This window comes from Jaculus jaculus, chromosome X, assembly GCF_020740685.1.
Source record: "Jaculus jaculus isolate mJacJac1 chromosome X, mJacJac1.mat.Y.cur, whole genome shotgun sequence".
NCBI classification, from domain to species: domain Eukaryota; kingdom Metazoa; phylum Chordata; class Mammalia; order Rodentia; family Dipodidae; genus Jaculus; species Jaculus jaculus.
Genome location: NC_059125.1, coordinates 106,389,576 through 106,409,102, shown reverse-complemented (window position 1 = coordinate 106,409,102; position 19,527 = coordinate 106,389,576). Strand labels below are relative to the sequence as shown.

At 38.2% G+C, this 19,527-nt stretch overlaps 1 protein-coding gene across 1 annotated transcript in view; it reads left to right on the top strand.

Moving 5' to 3' along the window:
* The window catches only part of Lhfpl1 (LHFPL tetraspan subfamily member 1), a 64,331-nt gene extending 56,997 nt beyond the window's left edge, over window positions 1-7,334 (top strand). Inside the window, exon 4 of the mRNA XM_004659117.2 lies at window positions 6,492-7,334. Coding sequence (XP_004659174.1) covers window positions 6,492-6,673 — 182 coding nt within the window. The 3' untranslated portion in view covers window positions 6,674-7,334. The remainder of the gene's footprint in view (window positions 1-6,491) is intronic.
* Window positions 7,335-19,527: the final 12,193 nt, after the last annotated feature.

Below are 19,527 nucleotides of genomic sequence, written 5' to 3'. Positions count from 1 at the left end.
TCAATCAGCAGTTAAGGCACTTGCCTGCAAAGCCTATGGACCCAGGTTCAATTCCCCAATGCCTACGTAAAGCCAGATGCACAAGATAGCACATGCATCTGGAGTTCACTTGCAGTGGCTAGAGGCCCTTGTGCACCCCTTCTCTCTATCTCTCTCTCTCATAAATAAGTGAAAATAAAATATTTTTTAAAATAAACAAATAAAGGGCTGGGAAGATTGCTTAGTGGTTAAGGTGCATGCCTGTGAAGCCTAAAGGCCCAGGTTCGATTCTCCAGGTCCCACATAAGCCAAATGCACATGGTGGCACATGCGTTGTGGAGTTTGTTTGCAATGGCTAAAGGCCCTAGTGTGCCCACTCTCACTCTCTCTCTCTCTTCTTCCCTCCCTCTATCTCAAATATATAAATAAAACTAAAGCAGAAAAAAATAAAGCTGAGGAAAGAGAAAAGATATGCTATGGTAGACATCTAGTAAGTAAAAACCAGAGTGCTATAATAGCCAGAACAATCCCCTCCTTGCACATCCCCCCAACAAATAATTTTCTAGCCTGATATAGCCCATTGGCTGAGAAAGCTTGTTATCAAACCATCTCTTAGTAAGAAACAGTCCATTGTTCCCCAGTGCTTGTAAGAAAGTTCACAAATTCATGTCCTCTCTTGATGTAGATTTGACTTATGTATTACTTTTGCAGTGCTATAAAAAATACATGACCAAATAATTAAGGGAAGAAAGGTTTATTTTGGCTCACAGTTTCAATCCATCATGGTGGGGAAAACATGGTGCAGTGGCTATGTTTGTGGTGGAGGGAGTATGAGATTACAGCACTCCACATGGCTGTAACCAGGAGGCAGGGACAAGTATAGCCTTCAGAGTCCCACTGCTAATAACCTACTTCTGCCAGCTAGGCCTCACCTCCTAAAAGCTCCAGGCCCTCAAAATAGCAACCCAAGCAGGAGAACATGAATTCAAAGTGTGAGTTTGTGTGTGCTACTCCAGATTCAATTCATAGCAACTTATCCTTTGCCAGTGTTGCTCCTATTCTAAAATAAATCTGAATGACGTGTTGCTGCTGAAACTCATCATCTGGTTTCTCACCCATGTGACTTTGTTCACATCAACCACTCTTTCTGCCTTAAATGTTCACTTCCTACTACTAAAGCCAAATTGAAATGTTATCTACTCCATAAGATCTATGTGAACCTAAATTTTCCAAGCTATAAATAATTCCTATTTTCTTGATCATTCCTATAGTATTTTACTCATGAATCTCTTACATATTTACCATTTGCATAGCATAATAAAAATTGAATAACAGTGGGATTTTAGAAATCTCTTCAGTAAAGTTTTTCCCTTAAAAAAGCAAATTGTTTCAAAGCACAAATACAGAAAATTTACAGAGCTCAACATTAAAGCAAACTTATAATATACCTGCCAAGGCTCAGAGAACATTGTGGAAGAGGGGGCAGAAAGATTTTAAAAGCCGTAGGGTAATAAGGAATATCCAGAGACATTGTCCCCTGCCCAGAGTGACTGCTGTATTCTTATCCTATAACCCCATGGTGAATACCAGTAACCCCACCCTCAGAAGAATGGGGATGGAGGGAAGGGGATATAATTGGATAATTCATGGGGCTTGGGACCAAGACATGATTTGTCCATACAACAAAGTTTCTAATTAATAAAAATGAAAAAAGGAAACTGAGGCCCAGAAAGGTTAAATGGTCCATTGGGGTTATTATATTTTCCTGTAAAACATGGGCTGTAGTTATTTTTGTTCCTAGCATTGTTTTGTTATGATTGAGAGGCATGTTTTGAGCTTTAGATGTTGAGCTCTGTGCTTTAAATTTATCTTACCTTGAAATGTCAACTAGGATACTTTTAAGTTTACCAAGTCATTTGCCTCTCTGAAACTCATTTCTCTCTACTCTAAATGGACATAATTAGGATGGTTTTGAGAATCCAGCGAATGCCTTTAATTCCAGCACTTGGGAGGCAGAGGTAGGATGACCACTATAAGTTTGAGGCCAGCCTGGGTCTAAATAGTGAATTCCAGGTCAGCCTGGGCTAGAGCAAGACACTACCTCAAAAACAAACAGACAAAAAGAGAGAATCCAATGAAATTTAATATTCAGAATACTGGGCATTATCTGGATAAGGTGGTGAGTAGCTTCAATTATAGAAACTGGGAAGTGGAAGCAAAAGGATGACAAGTTTGAGGCTATCCAAGGCTACATTAGGAGTTTCAGGCCAGTCTGAAGTACATAGTGAGATCCTTTTCAAAAAAAAAAAAATGCTCCCACATAGTAGCTATTCAAAAAAATTTGTCAGAAGAATATAATGATCTATGGTACATCTATGAAAGGATTTAGGGTTAATGACTATCCACATGGCTTCATAAAAACTGTTCAGAGGTGGAAGCTCACTGAAAATACCCCTTGCCTTTTGATCTTCCCATGTAATGATTATTCCGTCAAGGTTCAAGCTTTTTGTATAGTAGCTGACAGAGGTTCTAAAAGTAGAACTGTGGGATGGTCATTTTGAACAAATCTGCTCTTGCTTTATTCTTTTATCTTTTCGGTGTCAATGATATAACTGCTCTACTCCCTCAGACAACAGGTAGAGTGGTGGGAAATGGTTATGATGAAAAATATATTTCTGTTGTTTCTCTTAAGGTTCCTATGCACCAGTATGCTGGGTCATAGCTGCTATTCAGTGACATAACCAGAGTGTCTGTGAAAGGAAATTGAGAATGCACTTAGTATAGCAATGGGAGCACATTGGCCTTGACTTTCAGTCCATTGGTAACTATTTCTTGCTTTAGTAAAGTTTATTGAGGCCCTTCTTAGTAGCTCTTTACTCTAAAGCTGCCCACTCTGCCAATTTACTTCCTGCTTAGGGCTTGAGGGTAAGGGCATACTATGAATTTATTCCTTTAATTTAAAGGAAAAAGTTTGTGTACCTGGTCTCAGAGAGCATATACCTAATAGAAATGACAGGTGAGTGAAGAAAGAGAATTGGGTTGTGACTCCTTGTCTAGGCTAGATCGAGAAAACACTGAGGAAAAAGAGTTTTTTTTCAGGGGTGACTCCAGTCTATTCTGCAATGCAATATGGGCACATTTTGGTTGAAGAAACTAGAGGAGAAGCTCAGGAAAGTCTATTGTAAATTGATTCTGGGGCCTCCTCTTTATAGCTTGCAGGTCAACAGTTCTGTATGAGGGAACTTTGTGTGCATGGGTGTGTGTGTTGGGATGAGAAAACAATTAGGGAGCAGAATGCTACAATGGAAGCTAGAGATTTGGTTTGGATAGTTGCTTTTACCTCTCTGTATCTAACTGAATTTTTAGGCTCTATTCCTGAGCCTCATGTGCCAGTCTAAAATGGGTATGGCAAAGTATACAGGCTCTTCTCAATGATGGTATGTTTACCAATCTTCAGTTTTCATTGTGAATCTCAAAGCTTTTGCTTTGAATGAGTGAAGGAGTTCTGAGTGTCATCTATAGGAAGACACAATAAGAATGGGCATAGGGGGCTGGAGAGATGGCTTAGTGGTTAAGTGCTTGCCTGTGAAGCCTAAGGACCCCGGTTCGAGGCTCGGTTCCCCAGGTCCCACGTTAGCCAGATGCACAAGGGGGCGCATGCGTCTGGAGTTCGTTTGCAGAGGCTAGAAGCCCTGGCGCGCCCATTCTCTCTCTCTCCCTCTATCTGTCTTTCTCTCTGTGTCTGTCGCTGTCAAATAAATAAATAATTTAAAAAAAAAAAGAATGGGCATAGAGTTATTGGTTGATAATCTCAAAATAAAGTGCAGTGTACTCTTATTATACTCCACCAGTGTTTTTCATGCTGAAGCACTGTGAAGATAGCTATGTTCTTTTCTTAAAGAAATTTTTCTATCAATCTGTCCCCCCCTTTGGGAACAGGGGACAGTAATGAGAATAGTGGAAGGGGAAAAAGTAGAACTCAGCATAATGACATACTATTACATTGTATACTAACTTAGAAAACAAAATTTAAAAAAACCACTTCTACCCCCTCTCTGTTCTGCAATTTTAAAATTAATTAAGAAGATTTTTATATGAAAATATTGCATATATGTAATATTCTCTTCAGGTTATACCCTTTGCCCTACCTGCACCCTCCCTGAGGGCCCTCCACAATGGGGTTATTGGCAATTGTTATAGGGTCACAAATGCATAAGCCAGTCCCTGTGGGGGATGGACAATGCCTCAAAATACTCCTTTCCAGCCTGTGCCTCTTAGATCTTTCTGGCACTTCTCCCTCAGTGATTCCTGAGCTATATATGGCATACAATAAGTCTCCTTTAGTGTTTAGCTGCAGCCTCCAATTTTCTTCTTGATGCCTTTTGAGTCTCCTCAGTGTTTATTGGAATCTTGGGTTTTTGATAGCTTATATAGTCTGGGTTTCACCATGATTTTAGATGGGGCTAAACAAGTTTAGAATTTGAAGGATTATGCAGGTCTATTGGTAAAGTGCTACCTCCTTGGAAGGACAGGTACTTGGCATTGGTCATGGTAAGGGATAAAAGAACAGATATGCAGACACAGAAGGAAGGATCAATGTGACTACCTACAGCCTCTGGTAAAGGAATTTGACTTGGGGAAGTTAGGGAAAGTTCAGAGAAGAATGAAGAACTCTTGAGAATTACTGAACATTGACTAAGAATGAGAAGATCATGTATATACATGCACATACAGGAAGCATTTTAGGCTGAGGGAAAAGAATGTGCATAAGTCTTATGGTAAAGGGGTCATGATTAGTGTAGAAGCAAATAGAATGCTTCTTTTTCAAAGTTTTCAACTTTACTTGAAAATTTTTGCCTGGATGTTAGGCGATAAAATTTGAAGGTATAAGTTCTCAGCTTCAAATTATTGTGAAGCTAGATCCCACATATTGAAATTGTCCCCACAATGGGTAGAGCCAATGAAGTATCATACATAAAAAAAACCAAAACAAAGACATCTATACTGCTGAACTAACAACTTTGAATGGGGGAACTGGCAAATAAAAACTGAGAAATGCAAATCTTCATCTCAATACTCAACAGATACAGCTGTACATTAGACACTCCAATAAATTCCTAGATAGCTACTCAGTCGGGCTGACTTGAGCTTACTGCAGTGAATCAATGAAAGCCTCCATCAGATGTCAAGTTCTGAATATTATTCTGTGGAAGAAATAAATAAGTGAATAAGAGAAGTGAAGGTCTTTTTTTGGCAGAGAGCTAGCAAGAGTGATGACTTGGTAGGAAGTTTTGGATAAATTAGACATAACTGGACAGAAAAGCAAAGTAGTATAACTTGGGAGAATTTTAGACTCATTCCATGACACATGAACTAATCAATTAAATTCAAACTAAGGCTTCCTGAAAACCACAGAGACAGAAATAACTAGGGATTTAATTGAAAGTAGCCTTTAAAATATAAATTGTCATAAATATCAGTTGTGGCATCCTCAACCTGGTGTCATAACATTTTCTGCAAGACTATAACGTAGGTGAAGACTACTGTCTATCTCTCTCTTCTTGGGCCCTCTGAAATTTTGTATAATCAGACATCAGCCACACTTTCTGGAGACCAATTTACCTAGGCACTTTATTTTAGCATTTAGTTACCCTGATATTTCATAAGATAATATTCCTTTTCAAGAATTATCATTTTCTGAAAGATTATGCAAATAAAAATCAATAAAGATTATTCAAACACTTCAAACAAATATACCTGCCTCATAAAATTGCAGGAGAAGAAATGGCTGTGTTCAAGCAGGAGACATTTCTGTTTATCCTTTGAACTGAAACTAACTATTCAGAAGCTTGATTTCGATTCCAAAGTATCTTTCCTGATAAGTATTGAAAGGCTGTATTGGAATAGAGGGACATGCAGTCAAAGGAAAGTGATTTGACTTTGCTGGTCACACCTCTTGATGATTCAGGAAATAAATATATTTCCAGAAGTCCATGTGGGATAGTTTATCAGTTGGTTAAAATGGCGGTGTTTCAGAGTTGTTAAACAGGGTTCACTGCTTTCTATGTGTGTGATTTCTTCACAACCTGCATATTAGCTACCTCAACTTTTATAAGATATCAAGAGTGGTGTCATCATGTAGTTACGGTGATTTTTCAATGAGGTATATGAGTAAAGAACTTAGCATGAAGTTTGGCACATGATCAAGTTATTTTCATCATCATTGTCATTAGCACAGCCACAGTGTCATCACCCACACCACTTCCAGGTTCCCACTCTATTAGAAAAATAAAATTTTATAAGGTATTACTAAAGCAGAGACCAACAATCAGCTAAGGGGGTACAGAGGGAACAAGAAGCCCAGATGAAGTTAGTATTTCCTTTTCTTTAACTGTACTTTCCCAAAGAGGATTTATGAAGATTCTATTTTCACATCACATCTATAGTTTGTTACCAGAGAGAACATGTAAGAAGACAACAGAACACTTATACGCTTGTCTCTATTTCTACAGGTACCTGTCGGCTTGGATGGGCCTATTACTGTGCTGGAGGAGGAGCAGCTGCTGCCATGTTGATCTGTACCTGGCTCTCTTGCTTTGCTGGAAGAGATCCCAAGCCTGTCATGTTGGTGGAGAGCATCATGAAGAACACCAATTCCTATGCCATGGAGCTTGACCACTGCCTCAAACCTTGATCTTTGGAAAAGGATTGATTACATAGGGTTGGGGAAGGGAGGGAAAGGAGTCCTGGAAAGAGGTACTAAGTCAGGACAAGTTGGCATCTGCCTGGTAGTAGTATAGCCTAGTGTTTGCATGCTTTTGAGCCATTTGTCATCCATTTTCACTTTCTCAGAAAATAGGTCAGTGGCTATTTGCAACATTCAGATAGAACAATTGTTCTCTTAAACATTTACCCAATAAGTTTTCACTGACTCTATCTTTTAAATTCCAATTCATTTGTTTACAAAAGCAAGAAAATTCTTACTTGAAAGGTAACTGCACAACCAAGAATCTCTTCAGATTTCTATAGCTGCTGTCTCCCACATACTTGCAAGCTTAATGGATGAGTATGAGCAGTCATACCAGAAGAGACAAGGAGAAAGACAGGGCTGGTTTCTATACCTCCATATGGCTGTCTCCCCTGATATTTACTGCTAATTCCAAATATATCTGGAGTGCCTCTGCTGATTTTTTTTGTGATTTTTCTCAGGATGATACCTTTTTTGTTTTCCTTCATTCTCCATTGTGGGAAAGCTTAGCAGGAGGGTAAATATCAGCATTAGTCAAGTTTGCTTGTATATTGTCTGGGCCCCTTCCACATTTTGCTTTAAAATATTCATAGGAGTTCTTTTTTTTTCTGGCTGGGCAAGTGGCATCCCAATATAATGGCAAGTATTTTTAGTCCCTTATAGATACAGAAACGGTGTTCATCAAATGTGAGAAGTATCTAACATTTTGGGGCAATCAATAAATGCAAATTCACAGTAATGATGACAAGGATGTTTTTGCTGAATCTTTATTTAAATTTCTATCATAGTTCATTATAATTTACTAGGAAATCTGCAGTGGCATTTTGTCCCTGTAGTCACCCCTAGCATGATGCAAGTCTCTCTGCCTATTTTAATGACTTCTCATCAAATGATCTCTCCTCCATCTGGGGTAAGTTAGACATGAAAGAACACAGCCCTGATGTCACCTAGGACTGATGTATTTTTAGGCCTGGCCTTCATCCCATCTGTGCTCAAGGCTGACGGATGGTGTAGAAAAACTTGGTGTCCACTGGGGGAAAATTAGTCTCACCCTCCCCCCCCCCCAGTTAATTCAGGTCAACTTTATTGTTCCTTAACTACAGCTGTAGGGATTGGGGAGGGCTTGTGACTCAAAAGGACAGCTCATCTGTTTCTATTCTTAATCATTCCAATATGGATTTGGTACAGCCCTACCTAGAGGGGAAAAGTGGACAAAATTGGCTTGATGACCTATACACTATCCCTTAAAGGGATCTTATATCGACCTTATGGGTATAAAGGAACCCAAACATATACTCAATTCATTCATTCATTCATTCATTCATTCAAGTAACTTTTCTTCAATATGCCCCATTCTGTGCCAAGTACTAGGGTTAAATGATGAAGACATAGTCTCTTACCCTCAAAAAGATACAAGTAATTGACAGGAATGTCAATAATCAATTGCCATCATGTTAAGTGCAGAATGAGGCAGGGCTAAAGAATCACAGAGAGGATAAAAACCTAACTTGACTATTAGAGGGTTCATAGAAAATATTTCAAGTAATCCTACTGAAAGGAAAATGGTATAGCAAATTTGTGTTTTCCTAGAGATCTGTTTGGTGAAAAGAAAGGAAGATAAAAGGGAGAGGCTAGAGATACTGTCATAATCTGTATGTAAATGGATCAAATCCTGAAGTTAAGCTGGAGTTGGGGGGTGAATTTGAATTAGGTTATAAGTTAAGAATCTCAAATCTAAAAGGCTTTCAAATCCAATGCAACTTGAGTATCATGTCCATGCTCAAAAAGTTTTTGGCATTTCAGAATTTATAATTTTTGATTAAGAATGTGCAATCATTTCTGCAAACATTTCAAAATCCAAACAACTCTGAAAGCTGAAATAATTTTAGTCCAAAATATTTTGGATAAGGGATACTCAATCCTGTGCCAGGGAGGTCAATTTCCAGATATTTAATCAGTGGAAATAATGTAGTTGACACCAAGTGAAAATTTTAGGATGGCCACTTTCGTATGTAGGTAGTCCCAATCATTATGATGGGGTATAACAAATTATAGGAAACTGAAGATTAAACAGTGTATTAACATCCTCTTGAAAACACATGGATTGTATGTTTAAAGTAAGGCAAGTTTAACGTAACTCTCTGGGAAGCAATGTAACTGAGTTTTCAACATCAACTTTCCCTAAGAACAAGGAATGATAGCATCTAAAATAAATATATCTGGGCCTGGGGAGATGGCTCAGCACTTAAGAACACTTGCTTGCAAAACAAGAACTAGTTCAAACTTCCCTTTTATTGTGTAACTGCAGTGATGCAACCTTAATTTAGGAGAGAATAGTGTGTAGAAGATATGTCAGATGGTTGGGGAAGAAGATGACTCTCTTCAGAAAAGGCAATTCAGTCAGATGACTTACTTTTCAGGCTGTCTAATCATCAGGGATTGGGTGCGGGGGGGGTAGTATGTGGAAGGCAGTGCATTATTCAGAGTCCTGGCAAGAAATAGAAGATACACTAAAGAGGACTAGCTGAGAGGTGCTTAATAAAGAAACCATTTATGGTGACATATGTAGGGTTAAGGGAGCCTACAGGTGCTAGTTAGCCATCATTGAAGCTAAGCCTAAAGGAACAAAGAGAATAAGGAGTGTGATTGGGATCCTGAAAGAACTGTAGTGTTATGAGATTAGCTGACTAACAGGAGTTGTGACTTTAGGTAGTATAGTGCAGTTTCTGTCCAAATGCAACACAGTTGGGGAACAGATATTAATATCTTACTCTCTTATTGCTCTTTGATCTTGGTCAATGCCCACCAGCCAGACACTAGCTGCCAAAGAAGCATTTTGCTAAAAGCCATTGGCATTTGGCATAAAGTACGGTGGGAAAGGACAGAGAATGAAAATTGAGGAGGTGGGGGAGTTGGAAAAGAATAGCTCAGTGAGTATTCATAGCCCCAACATGAGCATTGTCTTTCCTCACGACTCCTAGGTAGTATATTCTTGGCTGCCCTCCATGTCCAGGTATCTAAACACAGTGCAGTAGTTGCATGCTACTGTAGTTGGGAGACTAAGAAGTAGGGGTTTAATTTGAAAGGTCAATTTCAAATGATTTTTAACATGTAGGAATTAGCTTTTGGTAAAGACTGGAATTCTTTTTTTTTTAATTTTTATTTATTTGAGAGCAACAGACACAGAGAGAAAGACAGTTAGAGGGAGAGAGAGAGAATGGGCATGCCAGGGCTTCCAGCCTCTGCAAACGAACTCCAGACGCGTGAGCCCCCTTGTGCATCTGGCTAACGTGGGACCTGGGGAACCGAGCCTCGAACTGGGGTCCTTAGGCTTCACAGGCAAGTGCTTAACCACTAAGCCATCTCTCCAGCCCAAGACTAGAATTCTTATATCTGTTTTCTACAGTAAGGGGGGACAGATTTTGAAGGGAATTTTCCTTTCATGAAATAACCAATTCTCACTAAGCTCATATTCAAAGAGGGATGGAGCCCAATGTTTAGTTTGAGTTTAAACTACCCTTGTCTTTGTCTGGTTTCATTCCTGCCACGCCTTGCTTTAGCATAAATGATGGACTAATTTAGTATTTTTCCTGTGGCCTGAAGCAGACTACTGAAAGTTAAATCTCTCTTTTGGCTGCTGTTACACAGAGAAAAAAGACATGCATAGGTTAGATGGAAAGATGACTGAGTAAAAATTATAGGCTCTGTGGTTTATCTCATGAGTGACTGGCATTTATGTTTAACATCTATGCATTCAGGCTGAGTGTCGAACTACAGGTACTTTCTGACCCAGAAATGTCTTTCATCATGGGGACATGATAAGAAGTGGGAGGCAATTCATTTGGCTTAACTCACAGTTGCTTAAGTGTTTCTTGAGGGCCAATTTACCAGGATACTTCTTTCTAAAAACAAGGCCAGATGGGCAGCAACCGCCCAACTGAAATTTCTTTGTATCTAGAAGGTTGAAGTTTCTACATATGGTGTGGCAAGTTTTACATCAGTCAGGACTGGCTTGAATTTTACCTTCTCTCTAATATCATCCCTACATACCACTGCTCCCAGGCTACTTCCATTTACTTTTAACTGTTAGTGACTTCCAAGCAGTGGGCCCATAGAGCATATGTTGTAAACCAAAATAGAAAGCCTCTGGTCTCTGGGAAAAGGAGTTGTAGATTTTGCATTTGTAGGTGGCCGATTTGAAGTTTTGTTCAGATGAGGAAAACTTGTAGGATAAGGGAACAAAGAAGCATCTGGGAAGAAAATAAGCTGCACTGAAGGGAAGGGTCTGTCCCCTTTAGGCTGTTAGAGAGGCACCGCTCTACTTAGCTTTTTGTTACTATAATAAAGTACCTGAGCCAGACTACTTATGAAGGAAAGACTTTTATTTAGCTTGTGGTTTTGAAAGTTCAAAGTCATGGTACCTGTACTGATTCAACTCTACTGGAGGCTCTGTTGGTTATATCACTTGAAAGTCAATGACAATGGTGAGAGTAAAGGATTATGTGTCTATAGATCTAGAATATAAAAGTCAGGCTTTTAAAACAACATGCTGGAGAATTCCCTAATCCCTTCCAAGCAAAGGATCCACGAAGATGCAAGGACTTTCCACTAGATCCAACCTCTTAAAAGTCTCAGATCCTCACATCATCACACTAGGAACCAGGTTACCAATACATGTATCTTGGGGTGGGGAGAAATCACAGTAACTACTTTACTCAGAGTCTAGCATTCACTCTGAACAGTCCTACTGTGGAAAAATTTCAAGATTAATTTTGACCCTAAGGCATCCTAGTGATAAGATAAAATGGAAGTTTCAAGAAAACTAATAGCAAATGCATTTTAAGAGGTACAAGACATCTTACTTGGTGGTTTGAGGGGCAAGGTGTGCTATTTCTAGAACTAACAATTAATCTCCAACCAGGCCTACTACAATTTCTTGGGAGACATGAGGTAGGAGATCCTTCCAAGAAATCATCTCCACCCTGTGTCCTTGTGTTAAGAGCTGGAGGGTGGTAGTATTGGAGGATTTTTATTACTCTCTTCTTCCTCAGATATAGACAGAAGCATTGTAGCTTCAATTTACTTTCCACCTACTTAGGCGATTAGGCTCTCCCAGGGTTGATCTCGTCTCTAAATGTGTAAAACTCCTACTGAGTCCTCAAAGCTAACATCAAATAAACAGTTACTGTGTGCACACACAGATGATTTTGATTTTCATTATACAGAGCTGCTGACATGAGAAGGCAGAAGAAGGGGACACAAAATGTTACGTTTTGATTGTAGCACTAGGCATCCTTCTTCTTCCTCGAAAGGAAAGGAGGTTTAGAAAACAGAAATTGGGATGGGGGCTTTGAGACCAGTCAGTATATATGCAGCTAGTATCCTGATGTTGGCTCCCTTTTATACAATATCTCTGTTTCTCAACAGGTGATGACAGTTACAAATGGGAAGTACAGAAAGTTCAAAAGAAATGGGGTAAATATAGTGGTAAATATAAGACTCCTTTTAGGGCAATTGTGTCTCCACCTACTGTGCCCTACTGAGATCTTGTTTTAGGGGTACTTTGACTTTCTTTACCAGGCATCTCTTTGTACTTTTTGTGCTAAAATACTATCCTCCTAGGTCACAGGGCAAATTGGAAGTGGTGCAGGCTTTGCATTCAGATAGATAAAGGTTTGAATACTAGCTTAAACATTTTCTTAGTGATGTGTCCTATGGCAGATTACTGAACTTCTCTGAGTTTACTAAACTTTCTAAAACATGTGCTGCCTGCTTCTCCAACAGCAATGTAAAGTATTAGTCACCCACCATTACCATCCCCCATGTGCTTTAATGTGACCATGATTTAGATCCACTGACAAAAATACTAGTAAACCCGAAACTAATATCTCCAGGGCAAACTTCTTTGAGTTCCAGGAATAATATGTCCAATTCCCTACTCCACTCCACATGTCTGCATGGATGTCTAGTAGGCTTCACAAGTTGTACACATCCAAGTTCCAAACCTCATTTCCTTACTCTTTAATTAACTCTATCTCAGATCTCAGCACTCCTTTCATCTCTGTGGCTGGCACTTATAACCCCTTTGCCTCTATTCAACCTCTTTGCTGGGAAAATCATATGTGGATCACTGAGCTACACTCCCAAGCCCTATTAAACTTCCTTACTCATCTGTCTTGATATACAGAATCTCCCCAGGATACCTCATCTACATGATGAGGACTCTGTGATGTATACATAGTCTGGTTAACCTGAGCCAAAGGAAGTTAGTAGTTTTCTCTTGTCTTCAACTAGTTGCTCTTGTCTAAAGGAATTTCTGATTGTTTTCATTCCTTTGGCTTCTACCTCATATCCATGTGCAAGGCTGTCAATTCTACTCTCAATATCTACTTATTATCTACTTCATCTTCTTATTGGTACTACTGTCACTCTAAGAAATTCATGATTTAAAAATGTTAGCAAGCTGGGATTCAGTGGAATGTTCTGCCTTGACAAAAGGTATCTCTTAAAACTTTAACAAGTATCATACATAGTGGCACAATTTTAGAAACATTCTCACTTAAATAAGAAAAAGTTCAGGCCAATATTTCGAACTACAATGGCCATTAGAAATCATATAAAACCTAAAACATTATTGAAAGGCATGGGGAAAGACAAAAAGGAGAAATAAGGCTGGAGAGATGACTCATCAGTTAAAAGGTGATGGTTGTAAAGCCTGATAGTCTAGGGTTCAAATCCCCAGTACTTATGTAAAGCCAGATGTTCAAAGTGGCACATGTGTTTGGAGTTTGTTTGTATTAATAAGAAGTCTTGACATTCTCTCTCTGTCTCTCTCTCTTTTTCCTCTCTCAAATAAATAAATAAAAACAGTTTTATAAAGGAGAAATAAATAGGCCTCATAAATAGATTTGATAGCTGAAGTCTTATCATTTCTTTCCAAATGATTTTGTAAATTCAATATAGTTCCAATAAATACTCCTTTTTATTCATGTAACTTTACACACTAATCTTCACATTTAGGTGCAGATATCACGATGACATAAAGCTATAATGATTAACAAGTATAACACTGTCCCCAGGATAAACAAGTCAATGAGTAGAAGAGATTAGGTGATCAAGATAGAGTCATGATTATAGAAAACTAGATAGATGACAGAAATACTTTAAGTCATTGATAGAATGCTGGATCAAAAAATAGTACTAGAAATATGTTTTGGAAAACAATTTATAATTAAAACCATAGCACACCTACTTATTTAAAAATCTAAATGTTAGATGAATTGTGAGAGAAAACATAGTATATTACCTCTTCTTTTACCCCATTTACTATTCTTGTCTCTCTCTCCCTTCTTTTAGTATCATTACTACTCCAACATATTATATGTTTTATTTTTCTAGATTACACATATGAGAGAAACCCTTACTTATCTAGATAATTGCCTTTCTGAATCTAGCTTAATTTACTTAACATGATGATCTCCATTTCCATCAATTTAATGATCTAAATTGTAAAAAATCACAAGTTTGAAAAAATAACCTAAGAAAATACATCTATAATTTTAAGGTAGAAAACGGTTTCCAAATAAGACACAAGAGGTATATACTATAAATTAAAAGACTATTATGCTTAACTTTGTTAAAATATAAAACTTTGGTTCAATGAAAATGTCTGATTAACTTTTCTGCCCCATGTATTGGAAGGCATAATATGATTAGTTCTGGCCAGAGGGTTATGAGCAAGAGTGACACAAGCCACATCCAAGCAAGAATGTCAGTATTTTTTTTTTTTTTTACCAATATGAGTTCTTGCAAGGCTTTCCCTCCCATCCTCCATGTAGTTAGGCAGCCTACTGGGTGAAGCAGCCTGAGGGATGAGAGTGAAATAGAACAACAATTCTATCCCCATTGATGCACATTTACTATAGTGAAAGACATTCCATCAGTGAAGAAAGGGCAAGTCCCAGATTTGGAGAAGAAATTTGCAAAGAAGATATTTTTAACGAAGGATTACTATCATAAAATATTTAAAGAACAGCAGATTAAAAAGGGAAACATAATTCAATTTAAAACAGCACAGTCGGGAGTGGTGACACATACCTTTAATCCCAGCACTCAGGAGGCAGAGGTAGGGAGATTGCCATGAGTTTGAGGCCACCCTAAGACTACATAGTGCATTCCTGGTCAGCCTGGGTTAGAGTGATATCCTACCTCAGAAAACAAAATAAAACAAACAAACAAAAACAATAAAACAGCACATTTGCCATGGAAACAGAAATACAGAGGCTATAGAGAATTCAACACTAAAAACAAACTGCTAACACAACCAAGGCTCAGAGCATACTGCAGGAGAGAGGGCAGAAAGATTGTAAAAGCCACAGAATGGATAGAAATATCCTGAGGTAAACCCCACCAGAAACTCACAGAGGCCCTAACTACCCCTCAGTGAATACTTAAGGATCCTACTGACGAGGAACCTTAGGGAAATGAGGACCAAGGTGAAGGGATATAAGAATATAACCTATGTAAAAAATTGTATATATAAATTGAAAAAATATCATAAAATTTTAAAAGTATAATCCAACGGGAATATGACCAATATGCAACACATTAAAATACATAAATAATTAAATCTGTGAAAATTCAACAACAAACAAGAGCACAGGCAAAGAATATGACAGTATTTTAGAGAAGAGAAAAAAATATGATCTGTTGCTCAACTGACTAGAACTCAGAAAGTATAAATTCAATTAATAGCAACTTTATAAAGTAGTGTAACGGACTTAATAAAACAAAATGATTTTGTGCATCACTTGGGTAAAATATGAAAGTTTAGTTATACAAATATTGGTTAGAAATAGGAATTATCATTCTTTTTGATTGAAATATAAATTGGCATAACGCTTTCAGGGAAGATTTGTTAGTCTCTAGTAGTAAGGAGGTAAATATGTAGAACTGACAATTTTATCTTTAAGGATATGCCATGGAGAACCAAGTATAAAAGCATATATGGAAATGCCTGACAATGTCATTGATGTTTAAAATGGGAGATAACAAATATATGCAGGAGCAGGAATGGGAAAAACACCTTAATACATGATTTAATGCAAGTTAAAATGAGTGATTTGTAGCCACATGTGTGGATATCTCTAAAAATAATGTATAAGTAATGTACCTGTCAGAATGACTTCACAATACACCTTTTGCATCAAGTTTAAAAGTATACAAAACAGTGCTATGTATTTGTCATGGATCTTATTTGTTTGGAAGTATTCATGCTTCCTCTTACGACCTTCATGGAAACAATATAATTTCTTATCCCAGTGATATCTTTTTTCATGAGAATTGCTTTGTTTAGTAGAATACATAGGCAGAACTGATAGAATGAGTTTTTATCTAAGACTTTAGGAAAGAACATTAAAGATATCACAATGATGAGCTGGAGAGATGGCTTAGCCATTAAGTGTATGTACATTGTGTGCAAGCATAGGGGGTCTCAGGCTTGTGAGAGGCCCCCAGGACTTACACAAACAGCTGGTTATGACCACCTATGTCTGTAACCCCAGTCCCATAGAGGAGCAGAGACCCAAGAATTGCTGGAGCTAGTAGGAAAAAAACAAAACAAAACAAACAAACAACAACAAAAAAATAACCATCCCGCTCTGGGACAAGTAAGAGAATCTGCCTTAAATAGGATTGGGTGGGAACATGATGGAGCAGGACACCCGAAGCTCTACTCCAGCCACTGCAGGTGAGTGAGTGAGCATACCCTGCTAAAATTGAGCTCATGGGGCACCTCAAGGGAACATATACATGCATATACCATACACACTTTCACACACTACCACACACACAGAAATAAAAAAAAAAGTCACAATGAAACTCATTGTTTTGTACAATTAATATACAATCAGAATAATAAAAAAGAATCATCACATTGATCCTTTGGAAACTTTTAACCTCCACAATGTGAATGTGTCTTCCCCCAGGCTGTCTAATGAAAGTGTATGAAGAAATGATGGTTCAGATGAAACGTTGACCTGGAAGGAAGCACAAGAATAAATGCTTCTTGTAGAACCCAATGTTTGATACAAGGAAAAAATCGAAGGATGCTATGTTCTCTCTAGTGTGTGTGCTTTCTTTTACGAATATATACGGATATACACAATACATATATGCAATACAACAGGAATAATAACAAATTCAAGAGAGTGAAGGAAGCAACAAGATAATTATCTATTCTATTGTTTTTTTGTCATAGCTTTGAGTTTACTTGTTGCTTCCCTTTCTGTCTCACTAAAACATAAATTCTACAAAAGAACTTAAGCACCATATTTTTGGTCGAGTGTGGCCCTGCACATTCTCTGATGCAAAGTAGGAATTTCAAAAATACTTGTAGACAAAAGGACACTGAAATTGGGCAGGCTAGCATATGCCTGTAATCCTAGTACAGGGGAGGTTGAGAGAGGTGGGGAGGGAGAAAGGGAGAGGAAGACAGCATTCTTAATTAGGAAATATAATTAACAGGCTAGTATTAGGGCTTATGAATAATGTTGACTCTGGCATCAGAGGACTCAATTCTAACCATTCCTTTTCTTCTTTTTGTATTCTGTATATGAAGTTTCTCTGTTGAATTAATCTCAATAACATGCAGAATACATATTTTGGCAATGAAACCTTTTGTTATTAACATTATGAATGCATACTAATTATATATCACTCCTGTCTCCAATGCCTCCCCGTTTATGAAAGTTTGCTTTTCCTACTTTCTGGTAATCTGTATTTTTCTAGTTTTCAAATATAAAATAAAACCTTTAATACCTGCTTTTCTGAGTATATCCTCTAATTTCACCCATTTTTTCCTGCAAATTACAGGAGTTCATTCAGTTTGTGACTGAATAATACACCAGCATATGTGTATAAAACATTTTAACCATCATTGAAATGCAAATGGAAGCTACATTGAGATTCCATCTTGCCCCCATCAGAATGAATATTTATTTATTAAATAGCTTATTTTAAAATGTTTTATCTATTTATTTATTTGAGAAGAAGTGGAGAGAGAAAGGGGGAGAGAGAGAGAGAGAGAGAGAGAGAGAGAGAGAGAGAGAGAGAGAGAGAGAGAATGGATTCACCAGGGCCTGTAGCCACTGCAAATAAGCTCTAGATGCATGCACCACCTTGTGCATCAGTCTTACATGGGTAATGGGGAATTGAACCTGGGTCCTTAGGCTTTGCAGGCAAGTGCTTTAACCAATAAGACATCTCTTCAACCCATTTTTTAAAAATATTTTTTGTTCATTTTTTATTTATTTATTTGAGAGTGACAGACAGAGAGAAAGACAGATAGAGGGAGAAAGAGAGAATGGGCGAGCCAGGGCTTCCAGCCACTGCAAACGAACTCCAGACGTGTGCACCCCCTTGTGCATCTGGCTAACGTGGGACCTGGGGAACCGAGCCTCGAACTGGGGTCCTTAGGTTTCACAGGCAAGCACTTAATTGCTAAGCCATCTCTCCAGCCCTCAACCCATTTTTTAATGTTGGCGAGAATGGTGATAAAAAGGAATCCTTACACATTGTTGGCAGAAATGTCAATTGTTGACACTACTTGGTATGTTATGCACATTGTTGGCAGAAATGTCAATTACTACCACAACTTGGTATATTATGGTAGTGAGCTTTGCTTTCAAGACTGACAAGAACACACAAACAAAACATTAGGAAGAATTATTTTGTTTACAGTTTTTGGGCATTTCAGTCTATCTATCATGAGAAGGCTAGTGATGGAATAGTGAAACTCACATCATGGTAGTCTGTAGTAGTAGACTCTATCTTTTTCCCCTTTTACCTCTTCTGGGCCTCCAGCCTATGACATGGTACCACCACAGGTGTGGGTCTTCCACTCTCAGTTTTTTTTTTAATAATTTTATTTATTTACTTGAGAGTGACAGACACAGAGAGAAAGAAAGATAGAGGAAGAGAGAGAGAATGGGCGCGCCAGGGCTTCCAGCCTCTGCAAACGAACTCCAGGCGCGTGCGCCCCCTTGTGCATCTGGCTAACGTGGGACCTGGGGAACCGAGCCTGGAACCGGGGTCCTTAGGCTTCACAGGCAAGCGCTTAACCGCTAAGCCATCTCTCCAGCCCTTCCACTCTCAGTTTAACCTCTTTGGAAGCATTCTCACAAGCATTACCAGACATGTACTTTACTAATCTATGCACTTCTCAATCCAATCACGTTGATAAGCAAACTTAGTCATGTAAAATAGCAGAGTCACAATGAAAAGATAACGGAGGTTCCTCAACTATATATATATAATATGATGCAAGTTTCCAACTATTGAGTATATATCTGAAGGATATTAAGTCAGCATACCAAAAAGGTATTTACATGCTCATTTTTATTAAGGCACTTCTCACTATAGCTGTGTGATCTTAAACAAATAAGTTAACCTCTCTGTGTCAATTTTCTGATCTCTAGACTTGAAGAAAAATTCCTATAATAGAGGTTGATTGAAAACACTCCACTTTTCATAGAGCCTGACATATAAAAAATGCCAAATACATGCTAATTGTTATTGCTGCCACTACTAACAAAGAATTCTGTAGAAGTATTTCAAGAGTATTCGGAAGGATGCTTCAGTAAAATAATATCGTCCAGCCAGTTCAACTTGATTTCCAGTGCCATCACTGAGAAGTTGTTCTTTTAGTTTATGGCTTGTCAATTTCAGCTGCCTCTTACCAAGTTTGCTTGGATTATGCTCCTTGTTTGGCACAGTGAAAGAAAACTGTATGTGTTTCCTTG